The following is a 24,170-nucleotide window of genomic DNA, read 5'->3' as shown; positions in this document are numbered from 1 at the left end:
GAAAAACAGGGAAAAGCAAAATTATCTATAATCTCTCGGCCGAAAGAAAACCAGACTTAATGTTTTGGCCAATTCCTTTCATTCCTTTTTCTACACTATGTACATTCTAAAAATTTATATTACCTGTGAGCACAATATGTATATAATCAGTATTGTGTTAAAAATCAATGAATACCCTGACTGGTGTGGCTCAGTGGTTGAATGTCGACCCATGAACCAGGAGGTCAATTCCTGGTTAAGGTACATGCCTGGGTTGTGAGCTTGATCCCAACTGTGGGGTGTGAGGAGGCAGCTAATAATAATTCTTTCTCATCACTAGAAATGATTTTATCTCTCCCTCTCCCTTCCTCTCTGAAATCAATAAAAATATATTTTTAAAAGTCAATTAAGATACAACAAAACCCTTACACACACTTCTCCACTTGCATTCAGTTATTTCTTTATGTAGGAAGAGAGGTTAGTTGGTGTCTGTTTTAAGACATCAATAATTATTATGATTTACACATTTATCAGATTAATAAATCATAATTGTTATAAATATTATCTTCAATTTGTACCGATTCAACTAAATCTTTTTCAATTTCTTCAAGAGTAAGCATTTTTATCTATGCCAATTTATTCAATATTTTCCTTGATGGTTTAATTCCTACACTGTTACTTAGGGATCAAGTGAATTCTTCCCATTCTCAACATATCCAGAGGCCAGGCTTCTGAGCACGGGCGTCTATGTCAAGGGTCCACACAGAAAGAAGAAAGAGGGAAAGTTTGTCCCTTAAGCATTTGAGGATTACAGAAACCAGGGAGGAAGAGGAGAACAACTGTAAATGTCCCAATTTCTCCCTTCTAGATTTGGTAGTGGTAAGATGGTGGTGGTGATAAAGAAGTTAAGATGAAAGCTGAAATCAATAAAAATATATTTTAAAAATATTAAAAAAAATTATTTTTAGAGAGAGAGAAAGGGAGCAGGACAGAGAAACATGGATGTGAGAGCAAACATCGAATGGCTGCCTCCAGCACACCCCCTCCTGGGGACTGAGCCTAAAACCCGGGCATGTGCCCTGACCAGGAATCGAATGAGAAACCTTTAAGTGCATGGGACAACACCCAACTGACTGAGCCACACTGGCCAGTGGCTGGTCCCCATTTAACATGCTGGTGGTCCCTAGAAGAGTGATATGATCTGATGGGAATAATCTGCACTCCTGAACCCTTCTCCATTCCCTCGTGACGCAGAGCTTAGAGGTAATGAACCTGCCTCAGGGCAGGAGAGGGATCCTGCAGCAGCGGATGACATGACCATGTGCCATGTAGGCTACGGGCCACACTGAAGATGTGGCACAGTCTTAGAGAGCTCAAGAGCTCAGAAAGAGCAGAGGATGCAGTGAGAGCAGGGACGTGGCTATGTGGTCCTTACCAACTGCAAAAAGAATAAATCACAGTTCCTCTGCTACAGACAACAGTAGATGGCACATCCCTATCTAAAGCACTCCATAGCTGTCATGAGCAAGAACCCAGGACACTCTCACAATCTATAAATATGACAGCCCCTTCACTGTCATTATAAAGTCAAATTAATTCCTTTCAACCTCAATACATCCAGATGCCATCTATGAAAATAGCAAATAATGCAAATGGGTGGAATTGGATCAGGGAGAAATGAGAAAGTTTCAGCATGACCGTTCTAAAGGAATAGCTGAGGTTACCAGACTGGGTACAACTCTGGATCAGTTTAAGACAAAACAAACAAACAAACAAACAAACAAACAAAAAACAAACCTCCATTAAAAAAAATTTCTTTATTAAGGTGTTACATATGTATCCTCATTCCCTCATTACCCCCCCAAAACCTCCATTTTCTCCGCACATCTAATAGTATGATTATATTTGCCATCCATTATACATCTCAACTATAATCCATCTGAAATTTATCTATCCTGGTGTCACCATAAACTAGAAATGTATCATAATTTTTCTCCAAAAAAGTAAAATTTCCCAAAACTTTTTCTTGAATAATCTATTTTCTTTTCATTGGTCATGGAAATTATTTCCTTTATTGTAAAGTTTGTCTGTACTTATAAAGGATATTTATTTCTGAATTATTTTCTTCAATTAATCTGCTTGTCATATTTTTGTAGATATTTTTTGTTAACCCTCACCTGCGGATATATTTTTCCACTGACTTAAAAAAATATTTTTACTGATTTCAGAGAAAAGAGAGGGAGAGAGAGAGAAACATTAATGATGAAAGAGAATCATTGATTGGCTGCTTCCTGCATGCTCCCTGCAATCCGGGCATGTGCCCTGGACCAGAATCAAACCCAGGATCCTTTAGTTTGTAGGCCAACGCTCTATCTACTGAGCAAAACCAGCTAGGGCTCCATTGATTTTTAGAGAGAGTGGAAGGGAGGGGGAGACAGAGAAACATCAAGATTGGTTGCTTCCTGCATGTACTTCAATGGGATCAAGCCTGCAATCGAGGTACATGCTCTTGACCAAAATCAAACCTAGGATCCGTCAGTCCAAGTGCAGATGCTCTAACTGCTGAACAAAACTGGCTAGGGCATTTTATAGATATTTTAATAAATTTTAATATTTGGCAAGGTAAGCTCGACCATCATCACCCTACTATTTTTTAAGGTTTCAAATATATTATTCTGATAAAACTGAGAATCCTATATAATAAAAAGTTAATATACAAATTGACCAAATGGCAGAACGACCAGTCACTATGACATGCACTGACCACCAGGGGGCAGATGCTCAATGCAGGAGCTGCCCCCTGGTGGTCAGTGAGCTCCCACAGGGGGAGCACTGCTCAGCAGAAGCCGGGCTCATGGCTGGTGAGTGCAGCAGCAGTGGCAGGAGCCCCTCCCGAGGGCTCCCAGACATCTCCCGAGGGCTAATAGATTGCAAGAGGGCACAAGCTGGGCTGAGGGACAACCCCCTTCCCCAACAGTGCATGAATTTTGTGCACCGGGCCTCTAGTCAATATATAAAATTCCAAAACTATTCTTAGTTAAATTTTTGTATGATATTTGGTAAACTTGATACTAATATGAGAAAAACTGACTCATTAAGTTATTCAGCCTTATCATTAAGGAATATGGTATTTTATGTTGAGCAAAGGCAGCCAGAGACAAAAAGTACATATGCCGTCTGATTCAATTTTTATGAAGAACTAAAACAAGCAAAACTAAGCAATGGTGATAGGAATTAAGAGGGTTGATGGGAGATATGGAGAAATTACTAAAGTGATAGAAATGATTTGGGTTTTCTTTTTTTCTTTTTTTAAATGTTTTATTGATTTAAGAGAGAGGAGGGAAAGGGAGACAAAGGCAGAAACATAAGGGAATGAGAAACATTCATCCGCTGCCTCCCACACACCCATTGGGATTGAGCCTGAAACCTGGGCATGTGCCCCAACTGGGAATCGAAATGACACCTCTTGGTTTATGGAATGATGCTCATCCAACTGAGCCACACCAGCTGGGCAAAACATTCTGTATTTTAATTGAGATGATGGATATACAGGTATATACACTGAGTGGCCATATTATTATGATCTCTGAACACATAATAATCTGGCCACTCAGTGTATAGCCTATATAATAAAAGGCTAATATGCAAATTGTCCCCTCAACCAAGAGTTCGACCAGCAGGTAGGGTGGCCAACCACCCATGTCCCCTCTCCCTGGCCAGGCTGGTCGGACACCACCCATACACAGATTCATGCACCGGGCCTCTAATATATATATATATACACACACACACATACATACACTGAATGGCCAAATTATTATGTGTTCAGAGATCAAAATAATCTGGCCACTCAGTGTACATTTATGAAAACTCACTGAAAAGTATACTTTGAAGGTATATTCTGTTATAGGTAAATTACACTTTACTAAAAATTTTTAGTAACAAAAAGAGCATGATCTCTTTATTCACATTATCTTTCCAATCTCAGTAAAGGTTCACTCTCTTCATATAAGATACTAAACAATACTTTTTAAAGAAATGCCTATGGATTTTATGATTTCTTCTTTACTTTATCTCATGTTTTAAAATGTTTACTGATAAATAGAAATGCAATTTTTATTCATCTTTATTCCTTTATTATATTATGTGATCTCTAAGTAACAAAAAATTTAAACTTTGTCAAACCTCATAGGGGAGGTAGGGGTGGGAAAGGGTAAGGGGGAGAGATCAACCAAAGGACTTGTATTCATGCATATAAGCCTAACCAATGGACCCAGACACCAGGGGGAGAGGGCATGAGTGGGGGGAGAGTGGGAGGGGGGCCATGGGCGGATAAAGACTCATGTATAATACCTAATCAATAAAGAAAAAAATTTTTAACCTTTTCTCATTGCATTGGCCAGTTGTTTCAAATAATACTAAGTAAAAATTATAAAAGTGGCATATTGATTTTAATAGATCTATTTCTAAAGTCGTATATTAGCTTGTAATAGGTATTCTTTATTATGTTCAGAAGGTATCATAATCCTAGCTTTAAAATGTTTTAAAAAATGTTCTGTAATTTCATATTACAATGGAATTAGAAGTCAAATAAAAATGTAAATATATCAACCCCAGAATTGTAATTTTTTGCTGAGATACCTTTAATCAGGTGTGGTCAAATGAAGACAAGAACCTAAAACCAAGGTTTGACACAATCTACAGAGTCTACCATAGAGACATCTCTTTTTCTTCTTTTCTTTTTGTTAATTCTTACCTGAGGATATTTTTCCATTGTTTTTAGATAGAGTGAAGGAGAGGGGAAAAGGGGGAGAGAGGAAAAAAGAGAGAGAAAGACAAAGTACACACTGAGGAATCAAACCTGCAATCTAGGCACATGCCCTTGAATAGAATCCAAGATCCTTTGGTGCCCAGGCCAATGCTCTAACTACTGAGAAACACTGGCCAGGGCAGATAGACAACGTCTCAGTATGATTTTTAAATTCCAGTAAAATGAAAATTAGGTCTTCCTTACAAAAAGGTTAAAAATACCTACATGCTTTTAAATTTAAAAAAATGCTTGAAAAAGTAAACAATAACATCAAAAGGCCAAAGTTTAAAAAATTTTAGACATTCTATCATAATATTACAAACCTGGGTTCTAAGTATTCGTAGTTGAACTATTCCTTCATTCTCCTCTTCTCTCATTCTTTCTGTAGTGAGCTGCAAGCGTCCAATCAAGTTGATTTTACCCCTTTTTTGAACTTTTGCATTTTTTCTATAAAGAAATATTGAATCAAATTATTTTACAGTGAGAGGCCTTGTAAACATCATATAGCAGCAAGGTCTGAGAAAAAAGAGTTGGAAATATTTTAAAAATTAATATCCAGAATTGTTTAAAGGACAAGTAACAAATAACCAACATACATAGCTTTATCTAAAATAAACCCTATAATTTCACTCAAACACAATAAAGACTCTGTTAACACTCCCTATAATAACAAAGTTAATATAATTTGCATTGCCATGAATGTGATTAGATATTTGAAGATATATATGTTGTAATTCAGTATTATCATATATATATATATTTTAGAGGCCTGTTGAACGAAAATTTGTGCAATAGGCCTTCCTTCCCCTGGCTGCTGGCACCCATTTCTTCCGGCACCTGGGACCCAGGCCTTCACTCCGGCCACAGTGGAGAAGCCAAGCCTCGAGGCTAGGCTTCTCTGCTCTGGCTGCAGTGAGGCCTGGCTTCCCGGCTCTGGCCGTAGCAGAGAAGCCAAGCCTCTTTAGTCTTTAGTCCACACCTGTGTATGCAAATTACACATCTTTGTTGGGTTAATTTGCATACCCACTCCTGATTGGCTGGTGGGCATTTGTATCTTTTCTCTTTTATTAGTGTAGATATTTTTTTTTATTTCAGAGAGAGAGAGAGAGAGAGAGAGAGAGAGAGAGAAACATCAACGATGAGAAAGAATCATTGATGGGCTGCCTCCTGCATGCTCCTATTGGGGATCGAGCCTGCAATCCAGGCATGTACTCTGACCAGGAATTGAACCATGACCTCCTGGTACATAGGTCCATGCTCAACTACTGAGCCATGCTGGCCAGGCCACATTATCCTCTAACTAGAACTTTTGAAAAAAACTTATTTATTGACTGATTTCAGGAGAGGAAGAGAGAGAGGGGGAAGGGGATAGGTAGAGAAGGAGGAAAGGATAGAAACAAAAAGAGAAAGAGGGAGGGAGAGGCGGGAGAAAGAGAAAAAGAGAGAGAGAGAGAGAAGAGAGAGAGAGAGAGAGAGAGAGAGAGAGAGAGAGAGAGAGAGAGAGAGAGAGAATGTGCGCAAGAGAGATTTGTTGTTTCACTTATTTATGCATGCATTTATTGGTTGATTCTTGTATGTGTCCAGACTGGGGATCGAACCTGAAACGTTAACATACTGGGATGATGCTCTAACCAACTGAACTACCTGGTTAGAGTCTAAGTGAATCTTAAGAAAAACAAATGCTGCCGAGACCGGTTTAGCTCAGTGGATAGAGCGTCGGCCTGCGGACTGAAAGGTCCCGGGTTCGATTCCGGTCAAGGGCATGTACCTTGGTTGCGGGCACATCCCCAGTAGGGGGTGTGCAAGAGGCAGCTGGTCGATGTTTCTCTCTCATCGACGTTTCTAACTCTCTATCCCTCTCAATTCCTCTCTGTGTAAAATCAATAAAAAAAATATTAAAAAAAAAAAAAAAAAGAAAAACAAATGCTTTGTGTGCATAAAGCTGCTTTAAAATACAAAAGGATGATTTACTTTAAAAATGAAAAGCAATACAGTGTAATGTCAGACACAAAAATGTATGTACATATGTATCCATGAAAAATAGGTGAAGGGATAAAAGGGAGAGATCAACCAAAGGACTTATGTGCATACATATGAGCCTAACCAGTGGTCAAGGACAAGAGGGAGGTGAGGGCATGAGTGGGGAGGGGTGGGGGATTGGAATGGGGGGTTGAGGACAAATATGTGATACCTTAATCAATAAGGAAATTTAAAAAAAGAAAAATATGTACAGAAATAAACATCTCAATGGACAGAGACAATAGGGGAGTGAGAACATGTGCTGGGGGGTGGGAGCGGCCGGGGAGAGAACAGTGGGAGGAAAAGGAGACATTCTTTAAACAATAAAGAATCTCAATTAAAAAAAAAAAAAAAGAAACATCTCTAGTACATTCATGTTTAATAAACAGTTCACTGGCATATTCTAGAGCAGCAGTTTTTTCACCTAGTGTGCCACAAGCATTTTTAAAGCATACAATACTGTACCTGACCATTTAGTCAGGGGCACTGACCTCTTTTCCTGTAGACTGCCAGATAAAAAATGACAACACAACAATAGCCATCTGATATGAATAAATCAAATTATATGCTTTATGTGTCAGACTGGCAAAAATATATTTTTGTGTGTGCTGCAAAATTTTAGTAATTAGTTTTAAAAAAGGTTGAAAATCACTGCTCTAGAATGATGGAGTATACAGGTGTGTGTTAAATATCAAAATTCAAACAAGGTATTTTTGTTTTAAATCAACCAACATAAACCTTACATTAAGCTGAATTCCTGGTTCACTGAGAAGAGGGTACCTTCGGTGAAGTCTTTGGGTGAGTTGACTTGAGGTTCGTACAGTAAAACTTGCCGTTTGAGCTTTGGGAAAGCTACTAAAGACTATAAAGGACAAAGAGAAAACAATTAGCACCTATGAGCAGTACTAAATACTAAGATCCATTCTCCACCATGCCCAATAGAGGTGAGAAAAGATTACATAATCCAACCTTTTATTGGGTACCTCCGTGAATATAATGTAAATGCATAAGGAGAAGAGAGAGAATGAGGAGAACAGAGTAGGTTATGAGGAAGCAATACATGTTTCCTTTACAATACATCAAGACACTAGAGGGACTGGTCATTCATGACCCACAGCAAACTCCACTTGCCAGTTATATAGCAGCTTTCTCTGTAGGTAATAATTTATTTTGGAACTTTTAAGATGTCTACAGAGTAGGGATAAAATGTAGTTATGAGTAGGAGTCTAATGAATACATTTTTTTAAAATATATTTTTTATTGATTTTTTTTTACAGAGAGGAAGGGAGAGGGAGAGCTAGAAATGTCGATGAGAGAGAATCATCGACCAGCCGCCTCCTGCACATCCCTCAACGGGGATGCGCCCGCAACCAATGTACATGCCCCTGACCGGAATCGAACCCGGACCTTTCAGTCCGCAGGCCGACACTCTATCCACTGAGCCAAACCGGCTACTGAGTACATTTTATAAGGCCACAAAAAAACCAAAGTTGTCTAATTCTTAGAGTTTTGGTCATCGATCTTTAAACACATTCTCATAATGAAATCTTTGGTCACACTCCTAACAGGTACAATTTACCAACTCAATTGTTCTCTCCTTTTTCTGCCTTTCTCCATTATAGTAACTTGTTTATTTTCAATTTTTCCCATAAATACCTCATTCAAATGTATTTTTCTTGGTTAAAATTAATTTGAAATTGTTATGAATTCATAAATTTATTACAAGCAATCAACACCTTTTCTGCTATGTGACAGGATAAAATTTGAAAAATAAAAAACAAACCCATAAAGTCCTTCTAAGCTCAGCATCAGGGAGTTCAGTTGCAAGTTTTAGATTTTCAAAGCTGATTTTCTCTCTGGGTCTTTGGTTCCATGCAAACAACACAGCCAGCTGAAACGTTGTTACCTCCAAATCATATTGACCTACTTCATTCTTAAATGTTATCTGTAACATAACAGATAATACAATTATTTAAAACTAAGACTCTATTCATAACGATCACCATCTATCTACTATAGCATCTCTTGCGTGAGATTATATATGGAAAACACTGGTAGCTGCCTTCCAATATCCATTCTTTGCTTTCTTTCATGGCATTTCGTTACAATTTTTAACAGAACTCAATGACTGCCCAGAATAAAGGCTTATCTCCCAACTTTCCCTGGAACAAATGCAGTTATATGACTGAGTTCTGGCCTATGAGATATAAGTGGAAATGATGGGGGAAACTTCTAGAAGTTGCCGTTAAATGAACATATACCCTCATCTTTCTGTTGTGCGGAAAGACATAGTAAGGATCATACTGAATTTTGCGGACAAAGGAAGGGATATAATTAGAAGCCTATGTTCCTAACAAGTTCACGGAGGAGAGCTACTGCTCCTGCTCAGACTTTTATGTGTGAGAAGCAAACCTATCATGTTTAAGCAACTCTTATTTGGAGTCCTGCCACTTTCAGTCAAACCAGTATCTTAACTAACACATCTACTTACAATTCCATTTGACATGAGATGATGCCAATGTAATTTTCTACCACTATGATTTTTTTTATAGAATTCTTCTACTTCAGGTATCAAATCTTCCAGTTCAGTAGGAAGTGAGACAAAGACTTTCTCAGAGCTTCTTGACCAAGCACCGGCATTCAAAATTTTTATATTAACTGAATCAGCTATAGGCAAAAATATCAGAAAAATAGAAAGTAAATCTTGGTAATTGATAAAATTCAAAATAAATATGCATGTACATACATACAGGGTAAGCTTTAGTGAAAATAAACAGGACTAAAGATTTTAAAAGTGTATTCTTGTTGACCAGCCCAGATGGCTCAGTAACTGAGCAATCACCCATGAACCAGGAGGTCACAGTTTGAATCCTGGTCAGGGCACCTGCTTGGATTGTGGACTTGATCCCCAGTAGGGGGTGTGCGGAAGGCAGCCAATCAATGATTCTCTTCATCATTGATGTTTCTATCTCTCCTTCCCTCTCCCTTCCACTCTGAGAGCAATAAAAACATAAATATATTTTTTAAAGTGTACTATTGTTTCTAAAATAAGGATTAGCAAATATAAACTGTTTTGCAGGAAGTCTTAAAGAAATGTGAATTTTGCAACATCTTTGTATCTATTACTGCTAATACTTATTTTTAATTTATTGGAAAACAAAGATATTCCTTGTAAAAAAAAGTTAAAAAGTGTGTATCATATACAAAATTATAAAATAATACCTGGTAAAGCCAATTTATTATTTTTGTGCATTTCCTTAAAAGCTTGGTTCAAATCTTCAGATACTTTTATGTCCTGAAACATTCTTGCAAGTTTGTTTACATAGTCTGCTGGCATACCAACTTCCTATAAAAACCAAAGACAGAAGTATTAAATAATATCCTTCCTCTCATTATTACAATGTGTATAGTCTAATACCTACTAAATGTAATTCTTAGAAAGTAAATAAGATAGTACAGGCAATCCTGGCTTTCTCTGCACAATTCCAATACCCATGAATTTCAGTTACTCACTATAATAAATAACTCAGGACACCAACAACACAGTTCAACTTTCAGTTACCACTATGTGTTAAATATGATTAATGCACATTTACTCATAACTAAAGTTTTTTCCCAAAGAAATAAAACACTGAAAGTTTATTTTAAACCACAGTGTACTAAATAAATACTGATTTTGCTAATTTTTCATTTTCCTACATATTTATATTATACAGTAAAAGCTTTTAATGTATTGTCAAAATTTTTTTAAATGAGTCACAAAATATGTGACTTAATATTAAGATCACTTTGCACAGTCTCAGTTTGCCCAATCATTTTTATTATCCCACACTACAAAGCAGGTTTATCTATAAATCTGCAATTTGAAATATATTTAAATGAAAGACATAAAATATTTATGTATAATAAAGATAATTATTACATATAGTTTTATTGTTATATATCAGTATATAATGCCATATATACATAAATGAAAAACACATTTTAATGTAACTCAAATTCCATTAAAATGAACTGGGAGGAACAAAGTATTTTGATAGGGGAATTTTGTCACAATCAGTAATGATTACCCTAAATAAGCCATCATCTTTTACCTATTGGTTCTTTTTGATATACAGAAGTATTTAGTATGGAAAACCTCTTAAAAATGAAATTATCTGCTATGTGGCCTATTTAATAAGGTCAGTTCAAATGATTAAAGGTGCTTCACTAAAATTACTTATTAAAAAATAAAATGATTAGATATCACATTATGTTATCTAATTGATGCTCTATGTTTATAAAATATTCCCTATTTCTTCAACACTAAAGATATCACAAAAATGTGTTACTTAACCCCACATATGAATCATCTGTTATATTAAGAAAATCAAATATTTTTTAAAAATTGACTTACTCTTAGCCACTCGACCATATTCTCTTCAATTTCACTGTCAGCAGAGATGTCCAATATAAGACGCCGTGTCAAATGAGCTTTGTGATATCTCATAAAAACGTCTTTGTTTTGTACGTATTTGAGTACCAAGAGCTGTACAGAATACAAGGTTACTGTCAATTCACATATACATCTCTCTCATTCACAACTTCCTATATCCCTCAATTGTCAAAATTCAGAAATTCATATAAGTATATACAGAGAGAGGGGCCGACTAAATTGCCCATCTCGGATACATTACCTCACAAGTTAGCAAATTTGAGACAATAACCAAATAACTTTTTAATTCCCACAAACATCAATTTTTCAAATGTTATACATATGTAATAAAACTTTACATAAAAAGCAATGGTTCTTCCCAATTTGCTCTTTTGCTTATCTTCTATACTTATTTCTGACACTAATCTTCTCTTTAGGCCTTTTTGTCTATTGTTACTTCTTATTTTCCTGGGCTTATATTTACATGACACTAACAACCAGAAAAAAAAAAAAATATGAAAGCAATAAATTGCTTATTTAACTTGCTCATCCCTAGTTACCTATTTTGGACTCAAACAAAAAGAAACAGGTGAAAAACTACATCTCAACAATCATTCTATCACCATCAGCACCATGCCCTTCTTCCCCCCGACTTTTTGACCTTTAATAGGTGCTAGAATTTAATTGCCTAAAAATGATCAATAAAGGGAAGAATTAAATGCTATTTCCCTTTCTGGAAGTTATAGAATAAAAGTTTGCAGAAAGAAAAAACACTGCCCTATAAAGATCTTCTTACACTATAAAATTTCATATTAGTTTCTTATAAATATACATTTTTTTAAAATTGATGCTATCACAGAAAGTCTTATAAGTAAACTACAAATTCAAAGTTCAGTCATTAAAAACTTTGAAATTAAAAAAAATTATGTACCACTTCTTTAAGTTTTGCTTCAATTTCTTCAGAAGTAAGTTTTTTGCTTAATGGTGTTTTTCTTAGCAACATATCACAGTAATTGGCAAGCAGCTCAGGGCATTTTGATTCAGGCTGAGTTTTTAATCCTACCCTAAAAAAGAAATTAAAACCAATTAATAAAAAAATAATTGATATCTGCAAATATTTTCCCTGAAGCCAATTTTTCACAATTTTCTTATGTTATATTAGTTCAGTGATCAGGACTGGGACTTGGGTGAGCAAGAGCACACCTTGGGCACACACTTTAAGGAGGCACACACTCTTAGGTTCTCCGAGAGCTAGACCTACGAGACCTTAACAATTTATACCCTCGGTGCCTTTGTGCCTCATTCTAGCAGTGACCTATATAAATAGGTGTGTGTGTGACCTATATATAAATATATGTGTGTGTGTGTATAATTTAATTTTTTTATTAATATGTGTGTGTGTGCATATAAACACACACACACACACACACACAATTTTATTTTTTTGTTAATCCTCACTTGAGGATATTTTTCCAATGATTTTTAGGGAGAGTGGAAGAGAGAGGGAAAGACAGAGAGAAACATCGATGTGAGAGAAATACACAGAATGGTTGCCTCCTGCTCAAGCCCTGAATGGTCCGAGGAGGATCCTGTAACCAATGCTCTTGACCAGAATCGAGCACGGGACGCTTTGGTCCGCAGGCTGATGTTCTATCCACTGAGCCAAATCGGCTAGGACTATTATTTTTTTTAAAAATATATTTTTATTGGGGGGGGGGGCGCGGCAATGAGTGGGAGGTAAGGACACATATGTAATACCTTAATCAATAAAAAAATTTAAAAATAAAATGTTTCTATTGATTTTTAGAGAGAGGGGAAGGGAAAAGGATAGAGAAATAGAAACATTGATGAGAAACATTATCAACTGGCTGCATGCCCCTTACTGAGGATCAAGCCTGCAACCCAGTCATGTGCCCTGATCGGGAATCGAACCTGGGACCTCTTGGTTCCTGGGTCAATGCTCAACTACTGAATTACATATGGCTGGATGCCAATGCTCTTCAAAAGTTTTATTTATATACTTGCTAAAATACTTTTGAATTAAAATTATTTTTAAAAAAAATTTATTGGAATGACATTGAATAACAAAATTATGCTTTCAATGTACAATTCTGTAATACATTACCTGTGTATTGCATTGTGTAAATCCATGCATATCTAAAAGTCAACATTTAAAACTTTTCATTACTAATATGTTAACATAACATCTTCACTCTCTGAAATGTTTCTTTCTAATGTAACTTAAATTCCAAAGTGATACATGGTTGGTAGCTACTATCATCCATTTAAAAACATTGCAAACCCAAAACTTATGATCATAGGTTTGACTCCCAGGCAGGGCACATACCTAAGTTTCAGGTTTGATCCTAGGTCAGGGCATTTATGGAGGCAACCAATCAATGCATCTCTCTCATATCCATGTTTCTTTCTCTTTCTTAAATAAAATTAAAAATAATAATAAATAAAAATGTTTTAGCATTAAGTGTGAAATTTGTTTAAAATAGCAACTCTCAGCTAGAAATTACATCAAAACATATTTCCAATTGACCTTTAGTGCTACTTATCACTATGAAGTTACTACAACTAACTCAGATTTATTACTATTTCATTACATTCCGACTTTCTGATTTTTCTATAATAGTATTTAGCACAAGTAAATTCATCCTATAAATGACAGATCAATTTTAAAAAATGGTAAACAAAAATTCACATTAAAATTGATTTCCACTTTTAGGAAGTTTAGTCATATTCTATGCTTTTTTAGGTACTAAAATAACTTCAATGACTAATGAGGATGGAAAAATAACCAAGTAGAGATGCTAAAGGAAAAAGAGGAAAACATTTTCCAGGTGGGTAGTTGAAATATCTATGGGGAGAAGGGTACACGTTGTCAACTATTAGATTGTCTAACCACTATGCTATACATCTGAAACGAATACAAAATAATATTGAATGTAAACTATAATTGAAAAATTAAATTAAAAACATTTTTCTACTTAATTTATAAAATTTAAACATATAATTAAAAAAAAACTTACCCTTTCTGCTTCAAAGGTAATTCAAGTTTAAATATGGTAGCGTCATTAACAACTGCTTTATATGCCTGCAAATAATTTAAAATAAAATTTAAAGATTCTTTTTGATATTTAAAATATAGTTAGATAATTAGTTACAATACCAAAATACATTAAAAAAAAATAGTTTTTATTTTTAATGGTGTATCTGGCCTGATAATTTTTTAAGTAAATGACTTCAGCATTCTCTTTGTTATTTTATGATTATCATTATCTTTAAGTTTCTGGAGTCTTAATTCTGTCTGACAACCATACCATTTTCTCCTGTCCACAAATTATCCCAGAAAACATTTTCATATCATCTCCTTTCTCATCAAACCTCCAGTATTTTCTCCTCCATGTATACTCTTGGCTGACGATGTAGCTTCCTATTTCACTGAGAAAACTAATAATCAATTCCCTCCCATTTCTCTTGCTTCACCAACTTTTTCCTTCTCCATTGTTCCTGTACCTCCAGCATACAAACAAATTATTATTTTAAAAATCTTATACATTCTCTGTCAGCTTTGTCCACCTTCAGCTATTGTCCCATTTCTCTCTTTTAAGCTAACCTCCTGGAAGAACTAACTCCCTCTCTACAATTTCTCTACTGCCATTCTTACTGGAAACCATCCCAAGTAGAGATTCTAAAGGTGTAGTAGCTTTCACACCACTACTCCACCCAATCCTTCTGTCAGAGTCACTCAATGACTCCCTGTTGCTGAAGATAATGGTTAATCCCCATCTTATTGGCCCTGTCAGGAGCATTTAAAAACTGAATATCAGCCGAAACCGGTTTGGCTCAATGGACAGAGCGTCAGCTTGGGGACTGAAGGGACCCATGTTCGATTCTGATCAAGGGCATGTACCTTGATTGCGGGCATATCCCCAGTAGGGGGTGTGCAAGAGGCAGCTGAACGATGACTCTCTCTCATCGATGTTTCTAACTCTCTATCTCTCTCCCTTCCTCTCTGTACAAAATCAATAAAATATATTAAAAAAAAAAAAAACAACCCCAAAAAACTGAATATCATGTACTCTTCATGAAAATGCTTCTTCCACTTGTTTTCTAGCACACCACACTCTCTGAATCATCCCACCCATTCTCCTTTCATAAGGATAGACGGTTCCTCATTTTTCTGATAACTAAATTTAGAATGCACCAGGCCTGTTTTTGGTTCTCTTTTCTGTCCTGATGCATTACGTTGGTAATCACAGTAGTGTCAGTACTTTAATATCACCTATATGCTGAAGCTCCCAAATTTATTTTTTTCAGGCCCACTCCGTCCCTTAAACTCCAGACTTGACATTGCTACATGGATGTTTAATCAACATATCCAAGTAAACTTGTCTAGAACTGAATTCCTAATCTCTCTACAACCATCTCTCCCTAACGTGCTTCTGGTCTTCCCCATCTCAGCAAGCATATGCTTCTCATTGATCAGAACAAAAATCTGAGTGGCATCCTGGAATGGTCTCTTTCAGTTACACTCAACATCTGATTCATTACCAAATCCTGTATAGTCTATTTTCATTATGTAATCAGAATTCAACCACTTTTGATTACCTATACCCACTATTGTTCTGGGCTATGCTTCTACCACAATTTAATTTAATTACTTAAATACGTTCTTAACTGATATTTTTGCTTCTTCCCTTACATTTAAAAAATGTAAGTCAGGTCCTGTCATTCTGTTCAAAAGCTTTCAATGACTTTCCAAACCCTACTCAGAGTAAAAGCCATGGCTACAGAGTCTTACATGCCCTGAATTCTTGTTACCTTTGACTTTATTTTCTACTATTCTCTCCCTCATTCAATCCACTCTGGCCAAACTGACATCTTTCTTCTCTGCTTTTGGAACATGATTATATATTCCTGCTGCTGAGCCTTTGCTCAGGCTGAAACACTCTTCCTTAGACACACACATGACTCATTCTAATTAGCCTCAATCTTGATTCAAATGTCACCTCAAAGAAGCCTCTGCAGGCCATTTAATTTAATATTTCAATAATACTAAAAAACAGAAAAAACATTCTTGGAAAAATGAGAAAGAGCAAGTTTCTGGCTAAATTCTAATTCACAAGTATACCCAATGCTTACAAAAATGTACAACAAACCAAATATAATAAATATAATTGCCCTCACTGATGAAAAATCAAAGTTCCTAGGTTTTTAGTTTCTTATTAAAATAAACTATGACATATAATAGGCAAACTAAGTATAAAATGCATATCCTTTCAATTTTCCATAAACAGAATTATGCGATATTCTTTTCTGTACTTTGCTTTTACTCAGTAAACAATGTATCTTTACAAATCTAAATAAAGAACAATATGACAATAGTGTAAGTATACAGGAATATATACCTTATCTCTTGCAGTGAGAAATCGGGGGTCATCTTGAAAAGCTTCTTTGACGAGTTTACTAAATCTATTAAATAGTGTAAGTAACTGCTCAACATATTTCTCAGAGTCCTAAAAATAAAACGTTTTACGGTCAACCGAGTTTTTAAAAAGGATACAAAAAAGTGAGAAAATATAAACATTATTTTAATAAAACAGGTTAGTCTTAAAATTTGGGAAACTTTCTGAAAACAAATTTTCTTAAAATAAATAAGTTCCAACATCACTGATTCCCAACCAATTACTGTTTTAAATACCCAAATATCCATTTAAAAAAAAAAAACTTGATATACATCAGTCACTGCCACTGAGGAAAACTTACAGTAGTAATAGTTTCAGCAGCTGCTACCATATCTGCAAGGCCAGCACTAATGATATGTTCCTCCAAGTCTTTCAACATTGGCTCTATCCCATTAGGAACTTTGTCCATCAATGAAAACATTAAATGTAATTCTGAAAGGATAGAACACACACATGTAATCACTGCAACCATCAGAGTAAGTTTTCTCTTTGACTGTATGATGGGTGTAGGACACCTATGTCAGCAAGAGTTTGGAGAAATACTAGTTTGAAGTTGATAATATTTTGTGGGTACAATTAGTTCAGGAGTTGTTATAGTGAAGTACTATAAACTCCTGATCCACCCTGTCAGTATGACAAAAAGTAATTGTAAAAAAACTAATGAAAAATGATCACATACTGTAAAACCCCACTCTCTCAGGGAATATTTTATTCTAACAAGTACAACAGTTTATATAGAACAGTAGCACATTTTATGAAGTACTAGTAGATATAATATTAAATATACTACCATATCATGAAAAAGTAAAAAAAAATCATCTCATCAAATTGTTCAGAGTAATGACTATAAAATAAAATTTTATTAGTGATAATGTAAAGCCAGATTCATAAAGAATTTTTCAGTGTTCAAAAGCATTTTCTCATGTTATACCATTTAATTGACCTTCACAAAAATCTTACTTCACAGAACTGGTTACTACTAAATAAATCCTTTTGGAGGGAGTCCAAAATGGATCAGATATAACTCTACTTAGTCTGGCATACAGAAATTCAACATTTAAGCCATCAAGCAGCTGCTTTTATTACTTCTATAAAGTGTATGAACTTAAGTGAATTGAAAGACATATTTTAATGCAACTAGAGATTAAATGGGACCTTGTAATTATACATACTAAAATTTGCAGAGGAATACATCAAAATGACAAAAGTAGTTCTCTGGTAGTAGGGAATATGGATCATTTATACTGTATTCTTTTTGGTTGTAATGTACTTGCCACTCAAATACATCTTTATTAAGAAGACACTTAAGTAATTAAAAAAAAATTCTGAAATCTTAAATTGTAAAATTTTTTGAGAGAGGGAAGAATATGAACATGGAGTGTTTTATTACTTTCTAAAAATATTTGCTGCAAGGTTCCACACAAAATTCAGATACCTCGCTCTATCCTATACAATATGTTTACCGTTTAAATTACCCTTTAAAAGCAGAGCCCTGCCCTGGCTTGTTTGGCTCAGTGGTTAGACTGCAGGCCTTGGAACTGCTGGGTTGCAGGTTTGATTCCTAGCTAAAGGCACACACCTTGATTGCAGGATCATCCAAGGCCCCTGTCAGGGCACATTTGGGAGGCAACCAATCAATGTGTCCCTTTTATACATTGTTTCTCCTTCTCTCTCCCTGCTCTTCCTCCCTTCCACTCTCTCTAAAAAAAAAAGTCAATGGGAAAAATATCCTCAGGTGAGGATTAAAATACACACACACACACAGTCATATTTCGAAGAATAAATCGAAATACACACATGTGCATTTGTGCATGTACTGATGACACCTAAGGGGGGAGAAATGCTTAACATGTAAGTGTATAATCTTCATAGTGCTTCTAATTGTGCTAAATATTTTATCACTGGTAGCCCTGTGCATGAATCCTAGCTCTCTGCAGTCCTGGCTGCTCCACACCCACTGCCCAGAGGCTCTCCGCGGCCCAGAGGCCCATCCATGGCGGGTGCGAACCTGCCTCATCGCCTCGGTGACGAAGCAAGCATTCCTCCAGGCTGCTCACACTTCCTGCCCTCAGCAGCCATCCCCCGGGGACTGAGGGGCTTGGGGCTGAGAGGACTGGGCGCCACCATCTTGTGGCTATGGGCATCGCCATATTTGTGACAGAGTGACAATTAATTTGCATATTACCATTTTATTAGGAAGGATTTTCTTTAAGCACAGTTCACTTCAACAAATATACCTATGTATAAAAGAGTGATTTAATAGCAATTTATTAAAAGTGATCTGTCTCAAAGATATCTTCTTAAAAAATAATGAGAACTTTAAGTGATATTTTACCTACTTTCAGTTTCATTTCGCTTGATCATGCCTTGGCATTCTGCTAAGATAGTTTCTTTAAAGGATGTCACCAGGGCATTTACACAGCATTCCATGAGCTGAAATATATAAAAAAAATTGATCAAGTCCATTATAAGCACATATTTATTCCACTTCATTTTTCTTTATAGCCCCATTAAACTATGTTTTTCAACAACAGCAAAAAATTAAGTATACTAAAAGTAGATTTTACTTACCTTTATTACAAGAATGTTCAAGATGGATAATCTACACAAGTTTACCAGAGTATGCTTCCCTCTAAGGAAAAGACTATTGAACTTGGGTTCTCTCTGGAAATTTTAACAAAACTCCCCAAAGGAGGGATGGGAAACAATGACACACGCACAAAACAAAATGAAAATAAAACTTTAATGAACTCTTCTGGAGAGTCTGCGTTGGAATTAGATTCTAAAATTCTAAAAGTACTCATACATTCATTCAATAAACCACTATTGGATGACTACTATGTATGGGTACCAAAGAAGTGTTTAGGAAACTAACAAGAGTGAGATATAACCATCGCTTTGGCAAAACACACACACACACACACACACACACACACGCAAGCAATAAAAGAAACTACATACTTCTTTCACTCATAGATGAAATTTAAGTTGGATCTTAAAAATAAGTAGCAGTGCTAATAGGACTAAATATTTTATAGGAATAGTAAGCTGAATGTTGCAGAGAAGGGACAGAAAGTGGAAGAAAAAGCTAGAAAGGTAGGCTGGAGCCAGATCATGAATGAAAAATCTATGGTCTGGGATTTTACTCTAAAGGTAGGGAAAAAGGAATAGAAGGTTTTCAACAGAGGACACAGGTAATGAGCTTCTATTTCCCCCCAAGTCGTTTTTAAAAGATCGGTCAAATGGCAACAAGGTACATGGTACTGAGTGAGTAGTAGGGAGGCTGGCATATGAGGCTGTTAAAATATTTGAAGTAAGATGACCAGGGCTTAGTGTTCTATGCAACCCTCAGGAAAATTCACCCTATCCCATCCCTGTTCACTTGTATCATATAATTATTTACTCTTCTTGCAAGTATCAAATAACATGAGTGGATTGTGAGTACTAAAGCAAGATATGCTAAAGCTGATACACATCTTCTGAAAAGAAATCATCTATCTGTATTAAGAAAGGAAATCATGTGTGACTTAAGAGTTCTTTGTTAAAATTTCCTTCTGGAATTAACATAATGTTGATACTTACTGAAGTTGAATTTAGAATTTAGGTAATAGAGATTCATTACACTATTCTTTCTTCTTCTAAATATATTTTAAATTTTCCATAATAAAAAAGTCTTTTTCAGGTCCCTCTTTGAGAATTATGCTAACAACTTTAAAATCTATGTATGTTAATTTCTGTCCTAAGGAAAACAATACACTTAAGAAGTGGTTGAGAATTTTCTGTCACACCAGCTGCTGAGTAATCAATCACATTCTATAAGTAGAAAATGCACAACTAAACATTTCCACCTTCAGAAGTAAATCCAGATTGAGAACAGGTAATTACATATAACTAATGAAGAAAAAGAGAAAGTGCAGTTGAATTAAGCTCCAAGTCCAAGTCACCTAAACTGTTTTCTATTTCATTGAAAATTTACACTTGAATATAATCCAGTTCAGTACTAGTCCAAATTTTGCAAATTTTAAAGTTCTAGACCAGTGTTTTTCAAACTGTTTTGTAATCAGTTTTAATGTTGTGACCAGCTCTTACTTATTATTATTTTAATCCTCACCTGAAGATACATTTTTATTGATTTTTTTTTTTTTAAGAGGGAAAAGGGAGAAAGGGGGTGGGGGAAAGAAAGGACGGTAGGGAGAGAGAGGGAGACAGAGAAAGAGAAACATCTTTAGTTGCCTCTGGGTATGTGCCTTGACTGGGAATTGAACCCTGGACCCTATGGTGCACAGGATGATGCTCCAACCTGATGAGCCACACCAGCCAGGACACAGCTTTTTAAAAAAAATTTTAATACAGAACAAAACAAAAAAATCAGAATGCATTACAAATAATAACAAAATTATTTCATAAAATTTTTGTTTCAAATATTTGCAAATGAACATAATACAATATATTAAATGTATTTCTTATTGTGGGTTAAGGTGAGGATTAAGAGAAGAGGCAAAATTGAAAAATAATTGAAATAAACTGAGCATAATTTGGTTAACTGCTTAAATCCCTGGCCGGCAAACTGTGGCTCGTGAGTAACATGCAGCTCTTTGGCCCCTTGAGTTTTTAGCAAAGGTCAGCTTAGGAGTACTCTAAGTTAATAACAATGTACCTACCTATATAGTTTAAGTTTAAAAAATTTGGCTCTCAAAAGAAATTTCATTCGTTGTACTGCTGATATTTGGTTTTGTTGACTAATGAGTTTGCCGACCACTGGCTTAAATGAAAGAACTTAGAAAAATAAAAGGTTGATGAAGCAGCTTCTAGCTTGAGAGGTTAAACAAATTATAATAATATGTATGTTTTAATAAGCACTAAGTACCAAGCATTTCGCTAAATGGTTTACATACATTATCTCATTTAACCCGCATGAAAACCTTATGAAGCAGGTATTTAACATATGGGGAAATAAGCTTAGAGAGGCTAAATAACCTGCAAATGCTGTCCAGTTACTTTATAAGATCTTCAGCTGTAATATGAGATCAGGTACAGGACTCCACAGCCTACAATTTTTGTTACATTAACAGAGCAAATATATACTTAGTAATGACTATTTGTTCAGAACTGAGTTAAGTGTTATAAAGAATACAGAAGCATAAAACATGCTTTATATCCGCAATGATTTTTCAATCCATTTAAGAAATATAACTAATTACATATCGAAAAAATGTGTGCATACTTCATATATAATAGAGGTATATAAAAAGTTCAACTTTATTAATAAAGCAAAGAAGTGAAAATATATCCATCATTATGACACTGCAAACTTTGTAAAGTTTGTTCTGCCCATTGCCATGTACTCATGGCCTCACACCCAGTTGACGTCTCATAAAATAACACAACAAAGCAGTCTACAATATGCTATGAAATCAATTAATATAGTGTGAAATCAAGTAAGAGAAAATTTATGAAAGCTAGAGTTTGGGGTAAGTTTATTGTATAATGGGCTAAAAAGGATTCTGAAGGATATAATAGGCAGAAAAAAAGTAAGAAAAATAGTAAGTAAAAGATTTTACAAAGAAGGTAAAACATTACTCAGAAATGAATCCAAGGAAAAAATGAATACTAGTAAAATAAGGTATATGAACAAGTTGGATAACTATTGGATGACTCTTACAAGACAGCATTAAGTTAGAAAAATACTTTAGGGCCAAATTATGAAGGGTCTTGAAAATCAGAGATAGGAAATAATGATACTACAGCTTTTATAAATTATTATTATTATTATTTATTTATTTAAAAAAATATATTTTATTGATTTTTTACAGAGGAAGGGAGAGAGATAGAGCCAGAAACGTTGATGAGAGAGAAACATCGACCAGCCGCCTCTTGCACACCCCCCCCCACCGGGGATGCGCCTGCAACCAAGGTACATGCCCTTGACCGGAATCGAACCCGGGACCTTTCAGTCCGCAGGCCGACGCTCTACCACTGAGCCAAACCGGCTTCGGCTATAAATTATTATTTTTTAAAATCCTCATCCAAGGAAATGTTTTGAATGACTTTAGAGAGAGAGGAAGGGAGAAGAAGAGGGAGACAGAGAGAAAAATCGATGTGAGAGAAACAGCAATTGGTTGCCTTCTGTACATGCCCTGACCGGGGATTAAACCCAAAACCTGGGTATAACCTGACTGAGAACTAAACCTGAGACAATTTGGTGCATGGAACGATGTTCCACCAACTGAGCCATATTGGCTAGGGCTTTTTTTTAGAACAAAGAGGGAGAGAGAAAGAGAGAATGTGAGAAACAGTAATCAGGTTGTCTCCCGTATGTGCCACTGACCCTTCCTACAAATGTACCCTAACTGGAAATCAGACCAGCAACCTGTTGGGTGTATGGATGATGCTTCAATAAATTGAGCCACCAACCCCGCCAGGGCTATGACACTATGGTTTAGAATAAAACAATGGGGAAAAAAATAAAAGCCTAATATTCAAATTGTCCCCTTGAGAGTTTGATCAGGAGTTTGATCACTCGCTATGACATGCGCTGGCCACCAGGTGGCAGCACGGAATCAAGGAAGGCCCTAATTGGCCCTGATTGCTGGCCAGGCCTGGGGATCCTACCAGAGCACTAATTTTGTATGCTGGACCTCTAGTGATGTTTTTAAAAGATTAGCTTGGACACCCAAAAGAAGAAATATAAATCCTATATAATAAATGCCTAAAATGCTAAGTGCCCAACCATTTGTTGGACCAGTTGCTATGACGCACACTGACCACCAGGAGGCAGATGCTCTGACCAGTAGGTTAGCTTCCTGCTGGGATCCAGCCAATCAGGACTGGGCAAGATGGGCTGGACACACCCTGGAGCCCTCCCGAGGTCCCTCCCCAGCCCTGATAGTGCACCTGATTGTGTGTAATAATTTTATATATGAATGTAAAAAACTCTTTGATGCTAAGAGATTGGCAAAATAAATAGAGTGACAAAATCAAGATCAGCAAAAATAAACAAGCATACTGGTGATGGGAATAAGAATTACTATAATGTTTCTAAAGATAAAGTTTGGTATTATGTACCAATTTGTAAAAGGTACATACTCTTTGCATTAGCCTTCTCATTTCCAGGAAATTTTATTCCAAGAGAATGCTACATGTGAGAAAAATTTATGCATAATGATGTTAAAACACACCCTAGCCAGTTTGGCTCAGTGGATAGAGAGTCAGTGAATGGTCCCGGGTTTGATTCCAGTCAAGAGCATGTACCTTGGTTGCTCGCTCGATCCCCAGTAGGGAGCATGTAGGAGGCAGCTGATTGATTTTTCTCTCTCATTGATGTTTCTAACTCTCTATCCCTCTCCCTTTCTCTCTGTAAAATCAATAAAAATATATTTAAAAAATATATATAGGTAGGTCAGTGGGCCTAATTCCAAAATGGCAGCAGTATAAGTAGAAGATAACCTAATATGCTCCCAGGACCAAACTG

At 35.8% G+C, this 24,170-nt stretch overlaps 1 protein-coding gene across 2 annotated transcripts in view; it reads right to left on the bottom strand.

Moving 5' to 3' along the window:
* CUL5 (cullin 5) overlaps positions 1-24,170 on the bottom strand; it is an 87,148-nt gene that overhangs the window by 4,370 nt on the left and 58,608 nt on the right. For both annotated transcript variants that reach the window (XM_084895148.1, XM_084895147.1), the window contains 11 exons: positions 19,039-19,132; positions 17,001-17,131; positions 16,643-16,750; positions 14,261-14,325; positions 12,154-12,286; positions 11,205-11,336; positions 10,031-10,154; positions 9,300-9,475; positions 8,592-8,753; positions 7,552-7,670; positions 5,113-5,236 (listed from right to left, as the gene is read on the bottom strand). In XM_084895148.1, the coding sequence (XP_084751274.1) occupies positions 5,113-5,236; positions 7,552-7,670; positions 8,592-8,753; positions 9,300-9,475; positions 10,031-10,154; positions 11,205-11,336; positions 12,154-12,286; positions 14,261-14,325; positions 16,643-16,750; positions 17,001-17,131; positions 19,039-19,132 (1,368 nt within the window). The remainder of the gene's footprint in view (positions 1-5,112; positions 5,237-7,551; positions 7,671-8,591; positions 8,754-9,299; positions 9,476-10,030; positions 10,155-11,204; positions 11,337-12,153; positions 12,287-14,260; positions 14,326-16,642; positions 16,751-17,000; positions 17,132-19,038; positions 19,133-24,170) is intronic.

The sequence above is a fragment of the Pipistrellus hanaki genome, assembly GCF_964339955.1.
Source record: "Pipistrellus hanaki genome assembly, chromosome: 9".
Classification (NCBI taxonomy): domain Eukaryota; kingdom Metazoa; phylum Chordata; class Mammalia; order Chiroptera; family Vespertilionidae; genus Pipistrellus; species Pipistrellus hanaki.
The sequence above is the reverse complement of the archived record's forward strand: the minus strand, read 5'-3'. Positions and strand labels throughout refer to the sequence as shown.